This window comes from Aethalodelphis obliquidens, unplaced genomic scaffold (genome assembly GCF_003676395.1).
Source record: "Aethalodelphis obliquidens isolate GAN/ISIS:26980383/991018 unplaced genomic scaffold, ASM367639v1 scaffold7, whole genome shotgun sequence".
NCBI classification, from domain to species: Eukaryota; Metazoa; Chordata; class Mammalia; order Artiodactyla; family Delphinidae; genus Aethalodelphis; species Aethalodelphis obliquidens.
In genome coordinates, this window is record NW_020837951.1 from 9,902,611 (window position 1) to 9,928,366 (window position 25,756).

Below are 25,756 nucleotides of genomic sequence, written 5' to 3' on the forward strand. Positions count from 1 at the left end.
GAATGACTTGAGATGAGTGAAATGCCTCAGACTGATGAAGGAGAAGTGTTGGATGTAAATAATCAACAAGTTGAGGACAGCTGAGGAACACATCTAAAAATATGTGTTCCACCTGGAATCCCTGTAAGGCCTCTGATGCTTCATCAGATCTCTCACACCTCTGCTGTCTGACCAAGCAGGCCTTTCATAGTCAAAATAATAAGCCAGTTTCTTACACCTCTAATCTTTCAGTAACCATTAACAACAGGAGCAGTCTTTTGAATCCGATCATTGGACCCCGTTAGGTGTTATCTGAGAAGAACAAGATTTGTCATTTGGCTTTACAAAGAAATACATGAATAAATGTATAAAATGCCCCAGTGTTTTAAGATCTGCCAGAATCCCTTTGTGATGCAGGGTAACTGATATTCCTGGTTTTCAGTATTATTGAACCTCTGCCTCTTGTGTTTTCATAAATATTTCAACAAAAACACGAATCAGCAGCCACTTGTCCTTCTGTCATCATAACCCAAAAACCTGGAATTTATTTTTTAACCCCATCTACGTTTTAGAATTTTTTTTGCATTTTTGGACTGTCATTATATTCGAGTTCTAAACATACCTTATTCCTGCTTATAATTGATTATTCATTATCATATAATAATTATTAATAAATAGTTTTGTAGGACTGCCTCCTATGAGGCAGGTACATTACTACGTAAGCATTTTTCCTGTAGCATCTCTGATCTTCACAATAATCCTTCAGGGTATAAGTATTCGCACATTACATATTAGGAAACAGAGATTCAGAGAAGGTAGGGTACCTGCTCATATCTGGGAAACCATCGTAGCCACATTGTGATTCCAAGTCAGTCTGACTCAAAAGCTTTCTATCTCTCATCCTGTTTTGGGGAGAACTGAGTAAAAATAGACCTGATAATAGAACAGACAAGTGTGTGAAGCCATGTGGAAAAAAAACTCAAACTCTTCCCTCTTGGATTGGGAGACCCCAAACAGACTTCAGTGTTTTCCTCATGTTTTATCAGCTTTTCACTGGGGTGTGGTGTTTTTCCAATGTTAAATTCACTGTTTCAGACTGCCTCCCCTCCTCCTGCCCCTTTGATCTTCCAGGCCCTCAGTACCGCCTGGAGAAGCAGAGCGAGCCCAATGTCGCTGTGGACCTGGAGAGCACTTTGGAGAGCCAGAGCGCCTGGGAGTTCTGTCTGGTCCGCGAGAACAGTACGTTGGCCTCCTCGCTCCGTGCCTGCTTTGTCCGTTGCAACATGCTTAAAAGTCCTGTATTTGGGAATACTCACTGGTCTGGCCTCCCTAGGCTGATTTGAGGTGACTTTGTTTTCCAAGGCAGACATCAGCCTTCATGCCAGAATTGTATCCCAGAGTGAAATGATTGATTTCATGCTTTTTGGGAAATGGTCTGCATCCTGTTTAGCCCTCTGTGATTAATATTTATCTGTTAAACTTTATCATCCTAAGTTAGGAACAGTCCTGGAAACAGTTTAGAAATATGAGGCCTTTTCTGTGGCAAAGGCTATATTGTATATAAAGCAACTGGCCCTGTCAGTATCACTGTTCGGTCATCAGGTTTTAGAAAATTCTGGCCATTTTCATACTCTTGGCTGGAGGCAATGTAGTAGTTCCTAGTGCTATGCAGAAAGCTTCTTTAAAAGTTCAGTTAATTTCTTTCATTCACTCTTTAGAGTTTCAGACTTATGAATTTTAGCCATTCCTCTCCTCTACACTCCTGTTGACTTAAGGGGCGAGTGACATGTGAAAACTGTGATCACAACAGCCGACTCTCCATCATTCCTGCTTCAGGGCTTTTAGGCAGGCAGTTTCTTCTGTGTGGAACACTTTCCCCTACTCTGGTTAACTTTTTTATCCTTCTTCTCAGTTTAAATGTCACCTCGACAGAGGCCACCTGTGATCTCCCTGTCCCCTCATTGCCTAAACCTGACCCGTTCCTCATTTGGGTCCCCTGTTATATTCCATCATAGAGCATAGTACTTTTTTTTCATTGCATGTATTTCTGTTTATAATTATTTATTTTTCCCAATGATTGATTGATGTCTGTCTCTCACACTAGATTTTCAAGTCTTTGAGGGTATCCCATACCAGGTTGACATTCATTAATTTAGCAAATATTCTCTCATCACCCACTACGGGCCTTGTCCTGCGTATAGTAACTCTAGTAGATTCTGTTTCAAAATGTTTCATGTTGACTCCATGTTATACGAATAAGATAAAATGTTATTTGTTAGGATCTTGGTATATATTTTGGATATATAACACTTACACATGCAAAAAAATTTCAGATAACAAAGTATCTAAAGTGAAAACTTTTAGCCTCTCATCTCTCCCCTAATTCCTCTCCCGGAGACAACAGTTGTTCCCAGTGATTTTGGTGTCTTTGCAGGGATCATCTAAGCACATGCAAGCATATTCTGTATATGTATATGAATGTACCCACACAAAGACATATATATACACACACGTATTTCCCTCCTTTTATTTTTTTTATTTAATTAATTAATTTATTTTATTTATTTTTGGCTGCGTTGGGTCTTCCTTGCTGCGTGTGTGCTTTCTCTAGTTGCGGCGAGAGGGGCCTACTCTTCGTTGCAGTGCCTGGGCTTCTCAATGCGTTGGCTTCTCTTGTTGCAGAGCATGGGCTCTAGGCACGCGGGCTTCCGTAGTTGTGGCTCGCGGGCTCTAGAGCTCAGGCTCAGTAGTTGTGGTGCACGGGCTTCATTGCTCCACGGCATGTGGGAACTTCCCGGACCAGGGCTTGAACCCTTGTCCCCTGCATTGGCAGGCGGATTCTTAACCACTGCGCCACCAGGGAAGCCCTTCCCTCCTTTTAAAAACAAAATGGTAGCAAACTGTCATCAGTGTTCTACATTTTTCTTTTATCATTGTAACACTATGTGACATAGAGAGTACTCCATATTCTATATCAATCCATATATTATTCCGTATATAGATTTACCTCTTTCTTTTTTAACTGCTGCATAGTATTTCACAGTATACTGTGATTCCAAATTAGATGTGTCCTAGGTTTGTTTAGTTTCATTTCTTTTTTCTTTTAAGATAAGGTTCTTATACTAGGAAAGAGAAGCTATGAGGATTGGTGGATAAAGATTTGAAATCTGAGCTCTTGTTGTCACTCCACTTCTAAGTACGAGCATAGTCTTAATTAAGTTGTATGACCTCTGTCAGCCTCAGCATCCCCATCTTAAAGGATTTGCAAGATACTTTCAGTGCTTGCCTTTGAGTCAAAATCACTTTGTTAGTGGAAGAAGACCGTACCAGCATTTACAAAGTGTGCCAGGCAGTCCATGGTTTGGAATCAATAGACTGTTGAAACTAGTCTTTGTAAAGTGGAAGTAAATTATAAAAACAATTTATTCTTTTTATAGAAAAGATTTTTTAAATTTTTGTAAATAGAAATTTCAATCAAGAACCCATATTGTTCCCCAGTAGCTACCTATTAAGAAGTTAGATTGAGACAAAGAAAAATATTTCAAAAACAGAATTTTCTTCACTTCTGTTGCTATATTTGATCAGCACAGGCTTGCTATCCTTAAAGCCATTTTAGAAGTGAACTAAATTATGAGCATCTATTATGCAGTGTTTAAGAGAATATGCAATCAAGCCAGACTGCCTCAGTTCACATTTTGGCCCTGCCACTTACTGGCTGTGTGACCTTGGACAATTTACTTAACCTCTCTTAGGTAGTTAATTTACTTTCATAAGGCTGATAGGAGGATTCATAAGGCTCTTAGAAGAGTGCCTGGCACATAATAAACACTCAATAAATATTAACTGTAATTAATAAATAACAGAAGAGCAGCATTCTGTGGCTCACAGAGCAGATGAGGCATGGATGTGGAGGTCTGGAATCATAGAACGGTCAGGGCCCACAAGGAGGTGTGTGGTGGGGAAGGGAGTGATGCAGAATGGAGGGGAAAGGAGCGTGGGGGCCAGAGCAGATGTATAAGTCTGTGTCACAGGACCAGAGAACTTAGAGGCAGGGTACTTTCCAGCAAATGTGCTTTGGTGTCCCGGAAGAGGTGTACCTATAAGTAAAAACATTTGATCGAGAAGACTGCCATAAGAGTAGATATAAGCCCTTCAGTTTTTTTTCCACAGGGGGACAGGGCATGGCTTTTTATACCAGCCGCATCAAAGGATGTTTTTTTAATTATTCAGGCCTTCTATTTTAAGGCATCACGGTAGACATTTTGCTCTCTTGTGTAATTTTCACAACCACCTTACAAGATACTATTCTAATTGTGGCGAGAGGTTGTGATTTGCCCAGAGTTAGCTAATCAGTAAGTGATACGACCAGAATTCTAAGTCAGATATCTGACCCTGAAGCCCACCCTGAGATTGTTGATAAAACAACCTAAATTTTCAGTCCTAAGAAGGGTGATGACAGTTGTCTTTGTACACTATGAGAGAGAAGCTTGCAAATGAAGCTAATATGATAAGAGTTTCTGCCTAGGGACTGAGAGGTAGCATTTGTGCTTGGATCTTGGCCTAAGTAAGAAAACGACAAGCCAAAGTCCTTGGGCTTTCCAGTTTGGACTCTAGTCTGATAATCTCCTACATCCTTTAGCCAACTGTCTGCTAGAAGCTGGAATCAGACCAGAAGGAAGCCTGAGTACATTATGGAGAGGATGTAACATTATAAGACTTCCATTCTTGTCCAAGTGTCTATATAAATCCTGGCACCAGATTGAACCTCGATTTCGTTTTCTGCCAAATGTTGCCAGTGACCTTTTCCTTTACCCACTGATCATATGTGGGTAGCCCATCCAGAGCCTTAGAAGAAAGATGCAGCATGAACCAACCTATCGATTCCATAGCTTTCAGAGAGAAACTTGAGAATTTCCCATCATCAGAGCTAAAATAGACCTGAAATTGAACCCGCTTTATGGAGTGCCACAAAGTGTCAGACGCTGTGTCTTCCCTGTTTTATCAGTCACAAGTGTGCCTACATAGTAGTTCAGCATAGTGCTTAAAGCACAGTCTTTAGAATGAGGCAGACCTTGGGTGGACACTGCAGCCTCTGACATAGGACAAATCATGTCACTTCTCTGAGCCTCAGTTTCCTGTGTAAATGGAAGTGGTTGAATCTATTTCACAAGGTTGTTGTGAGGATTAAATGAGATAGAGGTGCGGTTGTTATTAGGCTAGAGTGGTCATCATCTTTATTTTATAGAAGAAGAAACTGAGCCTTTAAGGTGGTGATTTGCTCATCATCCCGTGAATAATAGTTAGGGGGCCTAGAAGAATGTGTCTTCTGTCCATTAAGTCTAGTGAAAGAGCTGAATCTAATTATTTTGTTTCCTAAATAGAAGTTGCTATAGAAAGGGGATTCAGTTCTTTAAACATCAGTTTAATCTCCTTTGATCTCCTTTCCTTTTCAAGGAGGCCTTTCATTATTTCAGTACCTTCATGAAGTTTCCTTAATTTAAGGCTATACTAAGGAAGAGCTTCAACTCGAGGTGGGCAGTCACCCAGACAGCTGGACTGTGGCAGGGGAGCATATCTCTGGGTCTCAGTTTGTGGCCTCTTTCGCCTCCTTTAGTTTCTCCTTGAAGACCCAGGAGAAGAGACCGCTCCTCCTAGAAGCCTCCCCAGACCACCTGGCTGCCATTCCCTGGGCTCTGGTAGAGTCCCTCTCCTTACCCCTCTCTGATCACTGATTCCACTGAATGGATTCGCCCACTCCCACACTGGACTGTGACCACACACCCCCATCCACCAAGGGCAGGGCCTGGGTCTGAGTTCCCCCTACATCCCAGTGCCTGTGGCCAGGTGTGGTTCATTCCCTGGGAGGGAGGGAGCCTCCTGAGTCCCTGGCATCACCAGGCTGCTCACTAGGGCACCGAGGGGCAAGTGTGTGATACCGTTTAAAAGGAACTTGGGCTTTGGGTGAGCATCTTCAGGTATAAGGGTTTCTTCGTGGTGGTACTTGGGATTCCCCCCTCCCCCCACCCCACCCCCCTCCAATTTACTAAATAAAAAAGCAACTGTAGACAGTGAATGACTGCTTCTCCTGGTGTGTTTCCATCTCCCCTTCGTGGTGCTTATTCTTAGTGAGCCAGTCCCTCCTCCCGCGTGTGCTCTTTTTGCCAACCCTGGAGACTCCCTAGTGGTTCTACTTGGCTTCTGGAGGGTTTGCCTTCTTCAGTTACAAATTACTAATCTCTCGAATTTCTATCATGTGACTTAAGTACCAGGGCTTTAAGCCTCTTTTATTGTACCACAACAGCAGTCTTCAAAAGCAAAAAAAATGTGATCCTGCAAATAAACTCTGTTTACAAATGGAAATGACTTGTGGTGTTCATGGTACATATTTTAGGTTGAATTACTGCTGAAAGCCAGTTACGTGTCTGGCTCTGGTGGGGGGAAACGTGTTCACTGGAAGGAATTTTCTGTATGGGTGAGAGTTTTTTCAAGTAGATATTGGATAATAGCTCCCTGCTTGCTGCACGCTAACAGAATTTAAATGGAACAGAAACATAATCCCCGATGCCAGAATACCAGTGTGTCTCCGCCTCTTGCTGTCTGGTTGATGCGGGCTGGTTGGCAGTGTGTTGTAGGGGAAAGGCAGGATGTTTGAAGCCACAGCGTGACCTTAGGCAAGTCCTTCTCTGAGCTTCATTTCCCCATCTGTAGGGCTACCCTATAGGAAGGAACCCCTACCCTGTACGGCTGTTATGAGGATTAAGTTGAGATTGTGTGCCTTAAATGCACGTGGTAAAGTGCAATGCCCCATGCAAGAGCTGGCCATTCCCAGGCTTTGTGTGCCCAAGACACAAAGCGAGTGTCTGTGCGCAGACCCCACGGCTAGTCTCCGCTTGTGTGTGTTGGCCTTTTCCCTCTAGACGCTTAGACTTCCCACAGGTCCCTTTGGGCAACAGCCTGCACCAAGGGTAGGTGATACCTAGGACAAAAAACAGTGCTGATCTGAACTGGAAGCAAATTTGTGCCCTGTCCACACCTACTTCTTCAGTAGTGAGTGCATTGTGCTATGTGGGCTGAGAAATTCCACATGAATTGCATTTTTCACTCTCCTCCTTTCTTGAAAGTTCCCCCCTTTTCATTTTATCATTAGGTAGTAATTAGTATTCAAGGGAAATTGGTCTTAATATATTAAAATTGGTTAAGTGCATTTAGACCTGTACCACAGCCAGTGTCTGATTGGAAAATGTAATTGGGGACTCTGTGTATGTAATTAATTGAATTACAATTAAGAACTTTCATTAAGCGATACACTGGTACATTAGAGCAGTAAGGAAACATGTTTGACGAGCCACAAACCCCGTATGGGCTCTAAGTGGGGGCACAGGGATTTGCATCCCTCTGGTAGGCTCCTGGCCCTAGAATCCGCCCTGTAGCCCCTGACTAATGGTTTGGTAATGCATCGGGTGACATTTCTGCAGTGACTCCCCTGATGGGAAGAGGGGTTCTTCCAGCATGTGTGCCCTCATTCTCTGACTCTGGAGTCAGAGAAAGAGATGCCTTGGTGTTGATCAGATGTTGCAGTTCTTAGATATTTTGTCATGTAAATTGTCCAAAATGCCCAGGTTCTTAAGAAGACTCCGTTACTTTTCCTGTGTTTTGAACAGGGGCAAAGACACAATGGAGGAAAAGGAAGTGATGGGAATTCTGATATCAACCTAACTTCCAGGCAAACCTGTAATGAGCCAGTGGTTCAGACGCTTGAATGGTCTTGCTTCATCCTGTACAGGCTTCACCCTAGACACATATTTGTTCATTCATCCCCCAAATATTGACGGCCCCTCCTCTGGGCCAGTCGCTGTGCTGGCGCAGTAGAGGATACACAGCCCCTGCATCATGGAGCTCACAGTTGTGATGAGCGCTGTGAAGGGTATAAAAGAGTATATAGCAGGGGCCTGGAGCTGGTGAGAATGGGAGAAGAAAGCTTCCTTGAGGAAGAATAAAAAGGAGTTATTCTGCTAATGAATAAGAGGAATGTTCCAGGCCAAGGGACTACTTGTCCAAAGGTCTTGAGAAAGAGCTAGGTATATTTGGGAATGAATGAATGGAGTGGAATGAAATGAGCAAGGGAGAGAGTGCTGGAAGATGAGACTGGGGGACAGGCAGGAGCTTGAATGCAGCGCCGACACCTCCCCCACCCCCACCTTCCCACCTCCATGATCCGCTCTCTTTAGAAATTCTACAAACCAGAAATCGTTTCTTTCTGATCACCTCATAAAACAAGATTATCCTGATTTATTGAGGGTCTGAAATCTCCCTGTGGAAAGGCTCTGACTCCAAGAGTTTAATCAGTTAGGCACTGACAGCAAGGATCCCTACCCTGGCTGTAGCATGGCAAATCCAGTGAAGGGTGTATCCTACAGTACGACCCTGACGGCTTTGAAGAGATTACCACAGAGGGGCGAGCAAGCGCGCGTGTGTACATTATAGTATATCACCTGTGGATTGTTTTTTAGAGACCAGCAAAAATGACTAGTAGCCAAAGAGAAGTGTTTAATAGAAGAGAAGTTTGGGGCTTATGAGTCTTTGGGGATTTAAACGGCCTTTGGAAAAAAAAAAAAGTGATGGATGTAGAAAGCTAAAGGAGGGTTTTTCCTCCATGACTCACTCACACATCTAGCTTTGAGTCTTACAGAAGGAGTAAAGGGAGTTAGGTTTTATCCCTGATTGTTTGTTCTGGCAAAGGCAGGTGTGATTGTGTTCTCCTTAGATACTGCTATGGCCCATGGATTTGTACATTCCCAGCGCATCCAAGGAGCATTTTACCCAAGGGGTTATGTGGTGGTTAAGGGCACAGTTTTGAAATTAGACCTGGGTTCCTTTCCTAACTCCAGCTTGTATTAGTTGTATGGCTATACTAGCAGGATGACATTCTGAGCCTTATTTTTCTCACCTGTAGAAAGAAGATAATATTATCCAACTTAAAAGAGCAGTGAGAAATTTAAATGAGATAATATATTTAAAGTGCTGAGCATAATGTCTGGCATATATAGTAAGCATTCAGTAAATGTTAATTGCTCTTGGAGTTGTTGTTGAGGCAGGATCCCTGTCTGGTAGGGCATCTGAATTGAAAACTAGGAATGGTGTGTTAGGTTCTAATAACCAAGGTAAATAGAAGGGATGGTGTACAATCTCAGGTACTGTTATGGCTAACCTGTGTGGCATCAACCTCATTCAGGCTGCCAACAGCATTTATTGAACATCTACTGTGTGCTCTGTAGGATGGAATGTTCTTGCCTCCAAGGAGCCCATGGTCCAGAAGGGGAGTACAGATGCTTATCGTGTAAGAGACTTATCATGAGAGCCTTCAACAAAGGGAGACAGGGTTTCAGGAAAGGGATCAGGAAAGATTCCATTTGGACTAGACCTTGAAGTGTATTAATTTTAAAGAGTGGAAAGGACATTCTGGCCAGATGGTATAATCTGAACAAAATCCAGTTTAGCTGAAAAAGGCATTGTTCTATGTGGGGAGTAGCAATAAGGCTGCAAGATAGAATGGGGCAGAAGGTATTTTGTTTACTCTTCATTCAGCTGTTTGCACAGCAGTATTTTACTGTATGCTGACTCCTGAGATGGTCAGTGCCTATCTCTGAAGACTTCTCCCCCTCCACCCCCCACCATTTTATTTTCTACTATTCCCCTTCACAGACTCTTTACACCAGCCAAATGCAAACACTTGCTGCCATCCTCCTGTGTTCCTGAAGCACTAGCACAGCTCTGGCACACGATTGGTGCTGGGTGACTGTTTGCAGACTTGGGAGGAATGGTCAACAGGGCCATCATTGCTACAGAGAGTGTACCTATGAGGTAAGGATGTAGCAAAGGCCCTCGAACTTCCAGTTGAGTTCTAGACTTGGCGTAGATCTTTTTGGAGATGGAAGACGGAAGTTGCTTTAACTTATACCTAGATTAGCCCTTTCAGACTTGGCGTGAGACTCATTGAACCATAAAATGAAGTCTGATGTTCCATGTAGTTTGTGTCTATGAACATAAGACATCTGCCAGAGGCGTACAGTGAGTTCATCTGAGCTTTGATTTAATCATCAGTGCTCATTTGTCTGAAAGACAGTCACGTATGTACCTGTAAGTATCTCCCTCAGTTCCAGTGAAATCACGAAGTATATGAAAATGCTTCTTAAACAATATTAATTGTAATTAGCCTTGATCTGATCATGTGGCAAACAAGCCTGTCACTCTAACAATGTGTGTACAGGTTTTCTGTTTGTTTTTGTGTTTGTTTTCAGGTATGTAATACAGACACAGAGCTGTAACTGCACTTTTCTGTCCCATCATGGTTGTCCAAATGGGCATCCAGGAACAATGAAAACATGGCATAAGAACCAATAAAGGCAGCAGTTCTCAAACTTTTGGGTCTTAGGACCTCTTTACACTCTTAAAATTTATTGAGGGCCTCAAAGAGCTTTTGTTTATTGAGTTATATCTATTTATTAGGAATAAAAACAGAGATTTTTAAATATTTATGAATTCATTCAAAATAATGGTAAATCCATTATATGTGAACATAAATAACATTTTTATTAAAATTTTTTAAAATAAAATAAAAATACTTTCTTTTAAAAATTTAATGATAAGAGCACTCCTCTATTTTGGTTTGGGGTTTTTTTTGTTTTGTTTTTTTTGTTTTCCTTTCTCTGAAAAGCATTTATTTTTGTTCCACCAGGAAGATAAGTTATTGACTAATCTCCTGAACCAGTGGGCAGTATTTTCTATTTTTGCAAATTTCTGTAATGTTGGCTTTATAGAAGACACCTGGATTTTCATATCTACTTCTGCAATCAGTCTGTTACAATACATTGTTTTGGTTGAAGTATATGAAGAAAATTTGGCTAACATAGATAGGTTGTTGGAAACAAGGGGAGTATTTCAGTAGCCTTTTCAGATAATAGTACATATTAATATTTGTTGCTATACCAAAACTCAAGTGATAGTTTCCTAAAGGTTGGTTGCAATGTGGAATCAGAAACATATCAATGAACTTTTTTTATTACTTTGTGCACTTGTAAGATATTAGGCATGAAAAGGGCAAATCATGTCTTACTGTTATTGTTATAAAAATAGTACTGAGGTTATGGACCCGCCTCCCCCCACACCTGGGGTCCTGAGCTGCACTTTGAGAACCACTGACTTAGAGTTTACAGTTACCCACACAGTCCCTGTCCTTGCTGCTGCTTGTAGGAATGTGGTGACACTGGAGGGGCAGGAGAAGGAACATGACTCCGGAGTCCGATAGATCTGTCCCAGCTCCGCCTCTTTCCAACAGTGGAACCTTGGGCAAGGTTTTTGACCTGCTCTTGACCCACGGTGTCAAGAGTTAGGATTTGAATCCACATCTCTGAACTGGATGTTCCAGGTTCCTTCCAGTGTTATCAAGCCCTAGGGCCACATCCGGCTCTCTCTCAGTACCTCCTCTTTCTTTCTTCAGTGCAGCCCTTACACCCCGCCAGCCTCCTCCTTCCCCTCCTCTCTGTTTCCCTTTGCTCCCTCTTCCCTGGCCTGGTGTTGCCATTAAGACAGGTGCCACTCCTTGTTTCCTTTTTTCCTGATTCCTTACTTCAGACAGCTACGCTCCTTCCTCTCTTGCATTTTTTGCTTGTTCCCCAGCGCTTTCTGTATCATGAACGTGCTCTCTGTCATCCTTCCAGAGCCTGTTGTCAGTCCGTTTGAGCTCTGGTGTTCAAGTCACTTTTAGGCCCCCCCCCAAAAAATTTGATCTATCACAATACATCTTTGAGTTATTGCAGCTCAAGCGTTTTGACACAATACATTATGGTAATCCATGGCACATAGAGACATTAACACTCTCGACTTTGACAAAATACATTGTGAAGTCTTTGAAGGCACCATTACAATTTATCTTGTCATTCATGAGGAGACCCAATTCAGCATTAATGTAGATGAACACAGTGTGGCTTTTGTTTCATTTAATTGCTTGTGACCTTTTTAATTGCTAATTTAACAAAATACCAAAGGGTTATATTTCAATTAAATTAACAGTTTGGGGAGTGGTTTTTTTTAATATGTTTGTTTTTAAGACATTCTGGTTCTATTTTTTACTTCGAGTAGATAAAAATGTCTTCTCTTAACAGAAGTCGTTTTGGAATGTGAAGTTGATAGTACAGTAATATTTTTAATATGCACTGTGGTGCAGTATTAAGCATCTTTCATGTGTGTTTGGGTTCACCCCTTTCCAGAAGGATACAAACAGTAAAAATGCAAAGTCAGAACTTTCCCGGTTAAAAAAAAAAAAAAAATGCTTTTGCTGTAATGCTCTGCTTCAGATGTGTGCCTTTAGATTAAGTGTCTGTTGCATGCATCATTTATTGGGCACTTCTCTCTGCCTTGTCCTGTTTTCTTGGTGTTCTATAGTGAATATGTAAGCTCCTGAAGGTCGGGAACCCTGCCTTATCTTCATCAATGTCCCTTCCCAGTCTAGCACACTGCAGGCATGGGGACAGTAGTTGCAGGTTGCATGGCTGACTGATCTGTACACACAGACACGTCCCCTCCAAGCAGAGGAATTCCTGAGCCTACTTTGAGAAATGGCACTGGAACTCCAAAACCAGAAGTTGTTCCCATTCAGCAGATAACCTGCTTGGGGGTGAGCAGCGTGTATCAGAGGTGAGTGCAGGACTGTTTCTTCCTTTTCTGCTCCCCCGGTGCTGCTGCCCTTTTGACCGTAAAAGTAAACACACCCCTTGTCAACCGGGGCAAGGCTCAGAACTCACCCAAGTATCAAGGGGACTTAAATCCTTAAATGGGATATGAATTTACACTGTCAGAGAGTAGAAGGTCAATGCAAGAAGCATTAATGTGTTGAGCCAGCTCCAGCTATATAAGTCTTGAACAAAATTAATATGAGGAAACTGACAAGCCTTGCTGGTTATTCCATAGCTTTAAGACCTCTACTAAAATCGTATCATCTCATCTGCCCATTATTAACATTTCAGCAAAATATAAAGTTTTCATTAATCTCGCACAGCAAATTTAGGAGTGAAAACTGGCACTTGTTTGAGCTTTTAGGACTACATTAGCTGGTGTATTAAACAAAATATGTCATTCTTCAGTAGCTTCTGCAAGAAGCTAAATCAATTTCCAGTCATATTTATGCACCACTTTATCTAAAAGCATCTAAGATGCTTTATTAGCAGCTGGCATTGAAATTGCTCAGTAAAGAATTATGTCACGTTATAGTAATTTTTAAATTAGTTTTAATCCAACCTCATAAAACGTAAAACTCTTAAGTGTGGTTTTTTTTAAATAATTGGCATTTTAGCATAATGAGCTGTTACCTCTTTCCAAATCAAATACCTGCAATATTTAGAAAATACTAACTGGTAAAGAAAACAGAAGTTCTTAAGCTGAGTTGTATCTCATAATGGCATTTTCTGAGAAAAGATGGCTTTAAATGATTTAAAACATGAAAGGATTTTAGTATTTCTCCAAAATTCTCAGTTTAAAAAGTTCTAAAGTAAAAGTAAACACATCTTGGCAGCTCTGTTTTAGTAAAAGGTATATTTGGAGAAAGTGAATAACTATTTGAAACTTTAATTTCTAGCCAGCCTCTTGGCTTGCGATGTGGGCATTACTCTGGAGACAGTAGCGATCATGATGACAGCATCTGTATCCAAAATCACAGGTGTTCCAGAGAAAGGAAACAGGGTTACCAAATGACCCTTGCAGACATCGAGTGCAACTTTGCTAGTCTTGGCAATGTGATGTTGGTTAAGTCACTACGCCTCTCTGATCCTAGGGATACGGCACTCGGTATTCATCCAGTAAATTGTTATTGAGCTCTTGCTTTATTCTGTGCGTGGTAGCACTAGCAGGGTCTGCGCTCTGGTGTTTAGTAAAGCAGTTACTCTGCCTCTGCTCTTGGGGTTACAGTCTAGTGGTGGAGACAGACGATTACTATCTGTGATAAATAACCTGAAGGGAAATGCAGGGTGCAGTGACAGACAGAGCTGAGCTAGACTTAGGGTTCCTTGGAATGTCACTTGAGCCAAGCTCATCAGAGGGATGGGGAGGAGGCCTGGAGAAAAAGGCCAGGAGGGAGTGCAATGGGAAGAAGGGTGACCTGGGCGGAGAGGCCAACACGTGGGACTGTGTCACAGGCATTCGGTGACTGGCCCGTTAAGGCCGAGGCTGCAGCCTTACCGAGGGGAAAGCATCCTTGTAGGTGCTAGAATGGTCCAAGCTGGGAATAGTTGTAGTGTTTGGAAATAAAACGCACAATTCCTACTAAATTAGTTAAATGTGAAGGCATCAGAAAACAGCTTTGCCTTAAAAGCCTCCCCTGTAAGGAATAACTGTGGGAAGGAAAGTGTGTAATTGGTAGGCATAGAGAATTTTCCAGTTTTATGCCCAAATCTAGAGTTTTCCATTCCTCCAACTCTGTGCCAAGGAGTTCTCTCGTGGTCTCCCTGTGGAACCGTCTCTGTGTGCTCATCACAAGGCCTTGGGCACCCCGCTCTGGTTGGCCTCTTCTAGACAGATGCTCCCTCCCACCAGCAGCCACACCTTCAGAAGACCACATTTCAAACTCAGGCATGGGGGGTGACGAGAGTTAGTTTAGCTTTGCTTATGTGACCTTGGGCGTGTGACTTTGCCTCTCAGAGCCTCGGCTTCTTCATCTGTGTAATACGAAAATTATAGGACCTACCTACCAGGTTGTCTTGAGACTTAAATGCATGTGTGAAGCGCTCAGTGCCATGCCTGACGTATGAGTACTCACCTGTACTAGCTGTCGTTATTATTATTGATTGATCTGTTTATTTAGCAAAATTTAGTGAGAGCATGCCAGTTACCTGTACTGCTTGCAGGAAAAGATGTAGAGATGAATAAGAGACTTTACTGATCCTCACGAAGTTTCCAATTTAGGACACAGCAACCACTCAGCAATTCTAGTGCAAGCCTAAATGTGATCCACTATGACAAGAGAATAAAAATAATCATGACTGCTATTTATTAAGCATATTACATACTAGATTCTCTAAATATGTTTTGGTATTCTGTGGATGGCAGATGCTGGGGTTGAGAGAAATAGTCGCTTGGCCAATATCACACAGTAAGTTAGAGGCAGAGCCAGGAATTGAGCCCAGGTCTCCCTGGCTCCAAGTCCAGTATAAACCAGCTGCCATGGAGTTCAAGAGGAGGTGGAATCTGAGCTAGCCTGGGTGGAGTTTTGACAGAGGGATGTTCTAGGCCAACGGTACCACATGAGCAAAGAACCAGAAGTAGAAAAACCTGAACCTATATATAGTCTGAGGAGTTTGGGAAGAGCTGAGAGAAGGTATGTGTTAGAAATGACAAATAAAATGGGAAATTTTTGTTTCAGCAAGATTGTGGACGTCCTCGATTGCTTGACTGAAAAGAGTGTGCTTCATTCAGGAGGCCTTGGGAAGCCAGGGAAGATCTTTGAGCTCCAATCTTCTTATTTGTCCCCACTATCAATATCAGAGTACTTAGTGCACACTACACGTTTGATGAGTGAATGAGTGATCAAACCTTTAGAAAGATAAATCGGAAAGTCCTGTAGTAGCTGGACTGCTGAGGGATCCTGGTGGCCAGAAGGCCATTGAGGAGACCGTTACAGCCGTCTGAGCGCGAGCAGGCTCGTACCTGAACCACTGGAGGCTGTGGGACGCAGGACAGGAAGCTGATAAACAGTTTGCGAATCGTGGGAAGAACAGGGATTCTTCAAGGAGCATGGACTACTTTTATGATCAGGAAAATTAATAGAAAAAGAAGCAAGAAGTGTGACCACCCATGCTTTTGTGATTTTGACTTACTCTTGTGGAGACAGAGCTTCTGGCGAGCAGGAGTTTTTCTGCCCTCTGTATTGCTGCTGCCCAGCCAAGGGCCTGCCATAGAACAGGCAGTGTTTGTGGAATTAATTGTTCAATGATTAATGTGTTACCATTCTTTGTTTACTGGAATGGCATTATTAAGTCATCGCTCAGCCTTTTCTTTTCCAAATTAAATAGCCCATATTATTTTAATTTATCCCAAAGCATTTTAAGCAGACACCATTTGCCAAGCCTCATGTATCTTTATGTGTTAAACTGCTTTTTCCTCCCCAGGTTCAAGGGCAGACGGGGTTTTTGAGGAGGATTCGCAAATTGACATAGCTACAGTACAGGATATGCTGAGCAGCCACCATTACAAGTCATTCAAAGTCAGCATGATTCACAGACTCCGATTCACAACTGATGTACAGTTAGGTAAGTGTGTCAACTTTCTATCAGTGGTCAATGTCGAAATAGGGAAAGAAACAACATACAACTTTTATGTGACCTGAATGACTAACGGTAATTTGTTTTCAGAGAAGATGTTGAAGCAGTGAAATTTAAAGTAACTCCTTTTTCCCACCTGAGTGCTCTGTCTTGTCTTCTTTTTTATGAAGCAGAATATTAGAAATAGAACTAACTTGAGACTCTTTGCAAACTGATTGACTTACGTGAAGTTCCATAATTTTCATTCTGTAATTCTCCTACATCCTATCCTTAGAACTGCTTTGTAACATTGCTACTTGCCTTTTCTTACTCCATGAATCCATTCCTTATTCATTCGTGCCTTTATTCGGGAAGCTTTTTAATGACCTCAGAAGTTATATTTGGATCCTCACCAGATAATCTAGAACTAAAATTCAATTAATATTTGGGGTTAATTTGTTTCCAGTAAGTGCTAAATTTCTGTTTTGACTTAAACCTAACAGAGGTAGAAAAAGTGTCATAGTAGTCAGCAGAATATGAATACGCCAACATCATCACCATCCTCATGGCCGTCATCTATAGGTATGTGCGTGTATTAGGCACTGTGCTCAGTGCTTTACATGCACTACTAACCTACCTAAAAGGTAGGTATTTTTACTGTCTCCATCTGACACAGAAGGTAAATGAGGTGCAGAGAGGTGAAGTCTCATGCCCATGCTCACACAGCAGGTAGGTAGTGGTATCAGGGGCAGAACCCTGGTCTGGCCAACTGGAATGCACGTGCTGCATGAAAGAGGATGATGGGAGGGCAGGGGAGCGGGTACAGGTGCCAGACTTACCCAGTCAGGGAGCTGAGCTACTCCTGGGCTCTGCCGAGACCTCTGCCACACTGCCTCTTCCTGGGCTTCGTTTGCTTCATGCGTAAAGGGAGAAAGTTTGAATTCTAACTCTAAGGCTCACTAATGTTATGTTCCTCACAAATGTTTTGTAAATGTCTCATAATAAAACCTTTTCTAATGTGGGCATTAGTGTGGCTAATTTGTAATAAGTCTCAAAAAGCTCTCAAATATTCATCCCAACTTGACCGACAGGAGCTTGAGATATGCTGACAGTAGCTTACTAATTAATAGATGAGCATCAGAATCACATCTGGTTTAAATTGTGGCTCTGTCGACAACCAGCGGTATTAGGCAAGTGTCTTAATCTTTCTGAGGCTTGATTCCATTCTGTTTAAATGGGAATATCAGTGTGCCAGCCTCTTAGGATTGCTGTGGGGAATGAGTCAGATACTCCACTTAGCTTAGCGCAGGGCCTGGCAGTTGGTAGACTGTAAGTGAGCTGTTAGTGGAGAGGCAATAGAGTGGTAGCTTGGAGGACAGACTGAAGAGTTAGAAGCCTGGGTTCAAACCCCGGCTCATTCATTAGCTGTATCAACACAGTCAAGTGATGCAGAGCCGCAATCTCCTCCTCTGTAAGATGAAGATAATAGTCTCTGTCTCATAGATAGGGTAATTACGGGGATGGAAAGTCATTATCACACGCGGAGTACTTAGAAAGTACTTAGAAAGGTGCATGGCACATAGCAAGTGCTCAGTAAACAAGAGCTTTTAAGATGATGGTGATTCTGACAGACTAAATAGATGAATTAGCACCCAGTATCTGAATTGGAACACACACAACCTACCTTTTTTCCCCCTCCGTAAACCTCTTTCTCCCTCCTCACAAAAAAAACCTCTAAAGCGGTAAAAATTGCTTATTTAATGTTAATTCTTAAAACATAAAGTTCTTCAGCATTGTTCTTCTAAAGATGCTTTTTCTGGTATCTCTCATAGAAGTAAAATTAATAAGGCTGCTCAAAAACAAGCCAGATGCCCAAAAAAGGGGGAGAAAGCACATGTTGTATGATTCCATGTATATAACGTTCAAAAGTACACAAAAGTAATATGTAGAAGTAATGATAGTGGTTATCCTGGAGAGTGAAGAGGCTCTAGTGACTGGATGGGGGAGCATCTGGGGTACTGGTAAGGTTCTGTTTCTCGATCTGGGGGCTGATTACATGAGTATGTAGACTTTGTGGAAAAGTCAAGTTATATAAACTCTTGGGATTTATACACTTTGTATGTGTTCAATTAAAAGTTTGCTAGGGCTTCCCTGGTGGCGCAGTGGTTGGGAGTCCGCCTGCCGATGCAGGGAATGTGGGTTCGTGCCCCGGTCCAGGAGGATCCCACGTGCCGCGGAGCGGCTGGGCCCGTGAGCCATGGCCGCTGGGCCTGCGCGTCCGGAGCCTGTGCTCCGCGACGGGAGAGGCCACGGCAGTGAGAGGCCCGCATACCGCAAAAGTTGCTAAAATAAGAATGCTACTCAGACATCATTTGTGTTTGCCTGCAGTTCTTTCCCAGTAACAGAGGGTCTGCTTTTTCTGAGTGGGTCTAGTTTTAAGAAGCCCAGTAAGTAGCCTGACTGCAGTCAAGATAGAGGTCCAGGGTACAAGGTGAGGATTTTCCCAGGTGAGCGTAATCCCTGCTGTTCCCCAAGGTGCAAAGCAGTGCCTTGGAAAGATAACCAAGAGCGAGGCTTCTTTCCCCACATTTTTTCCAAAGGCAAAAAGCCAAACTTGAATTCATCAGATTCTGATCTGTATATTCATTCAAAGGAAAAAGTCCACAGAAGGGTCTGTGCAGAGAGCCCAAGTTCTGCAGGCAAGAATGGGTTTGAATCCCAGCTTTACCACTTGCCTGCAGTGTCAGCTTAGACAGGTCCCTTCCCCTTTCAGCCTTAGTGTTTGTCATTTATGAAGTGGGAATTATAATGTTTACCTTTCAAGATTGTGTATGAAAGTGGCCCATAGTAGCTTATCTTAGTGCTGTTATCATTGTCATTATTATGTTTATTTTGCCTATTGCTTTCTCTCCTAGTCCACCATCTTTTTTTTTTTAACATCTTTATTGGAGTATAATGGCTTTACAATGGTGTGTTAGTTTCTGCTGTATAACAAAGTGAATCAGCTATACATATACATATATCCCCATATCTCTTCCCTCTTGTGTCTCCCTCCCTCCCAGCCTCCCTATCCCACCCCTCTAGGTGGTCACAAAGCACCGAGCTGATCTCCCTGTGCTATGCGGCTCCTTCCCACTAGCTATCGCTCCTTCCCACTAGCTATCGGTTTTACGTTTGGTAGTGTATATATGTCAGTGCTACTCTCTCACTTCGTCCCAGCTTACCCTTTCCCCTTCCGCCTTCCTGTGTCCTCAGGTCCATCCTCTAGTAGGTCTGAGTCTTTATTCCCGTCCTGCCCCTAGGTTCTTCATGACCTTTTTTTTAGATTCCATATATATGTGTTAGTATATGGTATTTGTTTTTCTCTTTCTGACTTACTTCACTCTGTATGACAGACTCTGGGTCCATCCACCTCACTACAAATAACTCAATTTCGTTTCTTTTAATGGCTGAGTAATATTCCATTGTATATATGTGCCACATCTTCTTTATCTATTCATCTTTCGATGGACACTTAGGTTGCTTCCATGTCCTGGCTATTGTAGATAGAGCTGCAATGAACATTGTGGTACATGACTCTTTTTGAATTATGGTTTTCTCAGGGTATAAAAATATGGAACGCTTCACGAATTTGCATGTCATCCTTGCACAGGGGCCATGCTAATCTTCTCTGTATCGTTCCAGTTTTAGTATATGTGCTGCCAAAGCGCGCACTAGTCCACCATCTTGAAAGTATTTACCCAGGTCACTCAAATTAAGTAGTGGCTCTATTGGCAAAGTCACGGTGGAGACTTGTCAGGTAGAAATAGATGATGATAGTAATGCAAGTGTCTCTGCCTAGAGCATTGGATCTCAGAAGTGAGGTGACTGGAAGCTGGTCCCAGTCACCTCTGAATGCTTCCAGTGGCACACATAGCACCCTCTGGTGGAAAGTCACAACTGAGGAACTTCTAAAATATTAGATGTTGTCAGAACATTTGTTTCTGTTATGAATCTAAATTCAGTCTTTACCGTTATAAGCAAAAACTTCATTAATTAATCCTAAGTAATTTTGTGACAATCGGATAAACTGTGCCCACGAGTACTATATCATGCAGTGAATAAATAAGTTCATTTCCTATTCGCATGTAGATGAGCTCAGGTATGTATTAAGACCCTTACTTCCTTCTTGGAAAGCAGATGATAACACCCTTTTCATTCTCACAACAACAACAAAAGGCTGCACACAGTAGTCCAGAAATTCTTTCTTTCTGAAACAGCATCTACTGCGAAGTTCAGGGCAGCAAACATTCTTTATGAGCATTCAAGTGAGCAGCTGGATTCTGAGATCAGTAAATAATTTATTTTATTTCAACTGACTAGCCGGGTGCTTCAGATCTTTCCTGACACTGATGGATGGTCTCCTCTGCTCGTCCATCCTGTGTCAGTCAGAGCAGAGATTCCACTTGCCCCCTGTGGCAAGTTCTTCTAAGTGGTAAGTGTCTGTGTGCGGCATTTACCCAGCAGCACTGCTGATTCCACAAAAAACCACCCGTCCACTCTGAGTGAGTGGTACATGAGAGCGCAGAGCCGAGGCTCGGCATTCCCAAGCTCTGCGGTGCCATTGTAGCGGCCTGCCTCCTGACTGGGGAGTAGGGCCCAGTGTCCCAGTTTTACTGTCTGCTGTTTGTTTCTGGGAAAGTCAGGGGATAAGAGACTCAGACTTTGATTTGCAAGACCCAAAATTACATCAGTTTTCCACCAGACTTTTTTTTTTTTTTTTTTTTAGTCTCAGCATTTCTTTTAATAACAAATTGTTAACTGAATAATCCAGTGATCAGCAGTGTGTTTTAAGTATACTATGGTACAGCCATATATAGAAATGTTATAAAACCTTTGAGAGGAAGCCCTCTCAAAATTTTTATTGAAATGGGAATGTATCAATATGTTAAAATAGAAAAAATACGGTGCTTTGTGACCACCTAGAGGGGTGGGATAGGGAGGGTGGGAGGGAGGGAGACGCAAGAGGGAAGAGATATGGGAACATATGTATATGTGTAACTGATTCACTTTGTTATAAAGCAGAAACTAACACACCATTGTAAAGCAATTATACTCCAATAAAGGTGTAAAAAAAAATAGAAAAAATAACATTCACAGTATGATTTGCAACTATGCAAATATGAGTATATGTACATAAGCACATATATGCCAACATATGTATACGTAAATATATATATATTTAAAAATTCCTCCAAGGAAATATATCAAAATGCTAACAATAGTTATCAATGGGTGGTAAAGTTACAAGTGATTTTTTTTCTTTTTTTCCTGGGATTTTTACAGTGATCACATATGGCTTTTCTGTGGAAAGGAGCTTTTTTCTTTTTTAAAAGCCTTTTCTCTTCACCATATTAAAAAGAGAAATGAATGAAGTAGTGTGTTACTGCCCATCCGGATATATCATATCTTACTGGTTGTCAAGCAGCATATCCTACATCATGCCCATCTCCAGTCACAGGCAGAAAGGACAGAAACTCAGGCACAAACGCACCCCATCCAAATGGCAGTGCATTCACTCTAGGGAGCAGCCTAAGCAGCACGTGCAGCAACTTCAGTTCTCACTCAAACCGCTCCCCATCTCTCACCCAACGTTTTAGGTTGACTTTTTTTTTTTTTTTAATTTATTTATTTTTGGCTGTGTTGGGTCTTCGTTTCTGTGCGAGGGCTTTCTCCAGTTGCGGCGAGCGGGGGCCACTCTTCATCGTGGTGCGCGGGCCTCTCACTGTCACGGCCTCTCCCATTGTGGAGCACAGGCTCCAGATGCTCAGGCTCAGTAGTTGTGGCTCACGGGCTTAGTTGCTCCACGGCATGTGGGATCTTCCCAGACCAGGACTCGAACCCGTGTCCCCTGCATTGGCAGGCAGATTCTTAACCACTGCTCCACCAGGGAAGCCCCCAGGTTTACTTTTTGATGTGATACAGTACTCCTCACACAAGCTGCACGTGGGGACAGACCATTTTAATCCTCTGCTCTATGCCACTCAGTCTGTCCTTGAGGGAAATGCTACCCATCTAGTAAATTTATCCACCAAGCCAGAAATCACCGTCATTCTGGACACTTCTCCGTCATCAACGGAAGCAGACAGGTAAGCCTTGTTGCTTTCTATAATTGGCCAATCCTGCTTGGCAAATGACAGCATATGCTGAGATTTCTCACTCCTGCAGACAATGGTCCACCAGACTTTTATATGAATGAAAAACTTGATTGGAGTCCATTAATGAAACCTGGGACAAAGATCTGATCTTTTTAAATAATAACAGGAAGAATTATAATTTTTAAAAGCAGTTATCGCTTATCAAATGCTTGCTATGTGCCAAGCACTCTGCTGATCACTCTCTTACATGCGTTGTCTCCTGTAATCATAGTACTTTATTAGATAGTACTGATATTATCTCCATTTTTTATTTGAGGAGATTGGGGTAAAGGGAAAATCTAGTAAGTAATGAGGCTGGGATCCGAGACTGTCTGAGGCTGAGGCCTGTGGCTAACAACTAGATCATGCCTTGAATGGGGATCGTCATTGCACTAATACTCTGTATTTCTATCAATATAACAATGTACGGTATACAATGAACTTTCCACCCCATTACCATATTTAATTGACACAGCACACTGACGATGTTATTCCCATTTCATGACAAAACTGAAGCTCGGAGGAGTTAATGAAATCATGCGATGTATATAGAGCACTTAGTGCTTCCTGGCACATAGCTGTTACTTAATAAGTACTAACTCTCTTTCCCTCCCTGTCAGCCATCAGATATACAGTAGGATATCCAGTCCCAGTAGCAGAACTGGGACTGAAACTCAATCCTATACACTAAATCCAGTCCGTCACATGACAGATGCGTCAGTCATTAATAACGTCCCTTCGCCAAGGAAGTGATTACTTCTAGTTGGCCAGTTCCAAAAATTCTGCCATCCCTCACTCTTCTCCCTATCCTAGCATCTGGAGGTCAGTGTCAGCGTAGCACGTGTGCTGCTAGTCCATCCTCCATTCACATTGTTAATCAGTCACTGCACTTCCTCCCTCTGGGCCCAGACCTGACCTCAGAATCATTTCCAGCACAGCCTTTTTTATTTTCTTCACCACGTGGCATGTTGGATCTTAGTTCCCCGACCAGGGATCGAACCCGCACCCCCTGCATTGGAAGCACAGAGTCTTAGCAACTGGACCACCAGGGAAGTCCCATCCAACACAGCCTTATAAGCAGTCCCTACCAATCAGTTGGCGTTACTTCGTTCTTAAGTTGAAATCTATTTGCCATCCATGCTCTGTCAACCTGGAAAACACAGCAAACAAAGCCGTCATTCCTGTATTTCCAAAAAGTATTTTTGGACTATTTCATCTTGTCTGCTTCCCTTCCATGTTGGGCGTAAAAGTACAGGTGCCCTTTAAGTGTAGACCTTGCCTGAGCTTATACCAAGTCGAGATTTTTTTCCATTAACTTGAGCTCCTGTATGCTTGACCATAGGATCAGGCACTAAGACATGGGTGCTACCCAAACATGCCAAGGCTGGCAGGTTGAAGTAGGTTTGGGGAAATTGAATCTAAAAGGGTCAGATGGGGGCTTCCCTGGTGGCGCAGTGGTTGAGAGTCCACCTGCCAATGCAGGGGACACGGGTTCATGCCCCGGTCCGGGAAAATCCCAGATGCTGCAGAGTGGCTGGGCCCGTGAGCCATGGCCGCTGAGCCTGCGCGTCCGGAGCCTGTGCTCCGCAACGGGAGAGGCCACAACAGAGAGAGGCCCGCGTGCCGCAAAAATAAATAAATAAATAAAAGGGTCAGATGGTGAATGCCAGCCATGATCTAAGAAGCCCATAGTATACTATCAATAAGTTCTTGTTGGCTGGCTGACGGAAACTGAATTACAACACACCAGCCAAGGGGCTGCCCATAAACCCATGTAAGACTCAGGCAGAGAAGGTCAAGACATGACCATAGCATACCTCTCATTTATATGGTACTTTAAGGCAGTGGTTCCTACCATGACCGTGTTTCAGACTCACCAACTCCCTGGCCTCATACCAGACCTGCTGGCTCAGAATCTCTCCTTAATTATGGGGTTTGGGAAATGCAATCTCACAGTATTCAAAGGACTTTCTTACCCCTTATCTCTTTGTCCAACGCTTGTTTTTATTTATCGGGCAGGTCAGCCTGGTTTTCCCAGTACAGGGTCTCAGGCTGAGAAATGTTTTGATAGTTGTGCCACTTGTGCTAACTTGACTCCTTCACCTTATCATTTGTCCATATTGACCATCCCTATGTCACCAAAGGAATATGTTACTGAATACATAATATACCATGAATCCCATCTGTGTCATTACTGCATATATAATCTAACATAATTCTGTATAGGATATACAAATTCTGTATAGGGTTTAAAGATTATATTATAAAACAACCTCTACCAGAAGTTTCCATGGTTACCTCCATTATCTCTTCATAAAACAATCCATATGCATAATCATAACACTTGTGATCACAGTAGTTTTTTTAACAAAAGCATCAAGTACAGTAGCACATACCTTAGAGAAAGCAAAGAGATTTCATCTCATAAACAACTCCAAGTTTGTAATGGCTGCCCAGAGCATTGTGCTGAGGTAGCATCTCAAGCTGCATCTGAGGGCAACATAAACTCTGTGATTGATTAAAAATGTCTGCCTTGGGCCTGAGCATGATGAGAGGCAGCATGTTTGCCATCTGTTGTCTTTCCTGGTTTATCCTATTGCAGTTATTATTTAACCCTCCGGTCAGTACCTAAAAGCCAGCACTCAAAGAAGACCTTATCACAGTATTATTTTTTAATATGTACTATGCAAATTTAAGAAACACATTACAACACAAAACTACATGAGTGGAAGCAACAGCTGTGGCCTGGACTTTATTACTCCTCAAGCTCACTCTGGCACTGAAAGTAGTTCATGTGGTTGTATGAATAAAATATTCGCCCCTGTTATTTTCCAATGGGATACCTATGGAGTATAGTTCAAGTAATTACATAATCTGGAAATTCATGTTCTTAAGAAATGGATTGATCTTCCTTCTACTTTTCCATTTCATATTGAATACTAAGGAGATACCCTTCTCCATTCAAAGGCACTAAAACGTTCATGAGGAGACTTGCATCATGTTTAACTCCAGGATCCCTGGGTCCTTGAGTAATTTGAGAATGCAAATTCTAGCATTCTAATATTTTTTTAAATATTTATTTATTTATGGCTGTGTCGGGTCTTAGTTGCAGCACGCAGAGTCTTTTGTTGTGGTGCACAGGCTTCTCTCTAGTTGTGGTGTGCAGGTTTTCTCTCTCTAGTTGTGGTGCGTGGGCCCCAGAGCACATGGGCTCTGTAGTTGTGGCATGCAGGCTCCAGAGCGTGTGGGTTCTGTAGTTGCGGCACATGGGTTCTCCATTTGTGGCACGCAGGCTCTCTAGTTGTGGCATGAGGG

At 42.5% G+C, this 25,756-nt stretch overlaps 1 protein-coding gene and 1 non-coding gene across 9 annotated transcripts in view; one reads left to right on the forward strand and one right to left on the reverse strand.

Annotated features, from left to right (window-relative positions):
- MAPKAP1 (MAPK associated protein 1) overlaps positions 1 to 25,756 on the forward strand; it is a 231,108-nt gene that overhangs the window by 169,724 nt on the left and 35,628 nt on the right. For 6 of the 8 annotated variants that reach the window (XM_027104862.1, XM_027104865.1, XM_027104866.1 and 3 more), the window contains 2 exons: positions 1,111 to 1,218; positions 16,134 to 16,274. In XM_027104862.1, coding sequence (XP_026960663.1) covers positions 1,111 to 1,218; positions 16,134 to 16,274 — 249 coding nt within the window. The remainder of the gene's footprint in view (positions 1 to 1,110; positions 1,219 to 16,133; positions 16,275 to 25,756) is intronic. The other 2 variants (XM_027104867.1, XM_027104864.1) reach the window with 1 other exon arrangement.
- LOC113620269 (U6 spliceosomal RNA) lies at positions 19,873 to 19,975 on the reverse strand. Its single transcript, XR_003432716.1, has one exon. It is a non-coding gene; the product is annotated as a U6 spliceosomal RNA (small nuclear RNA).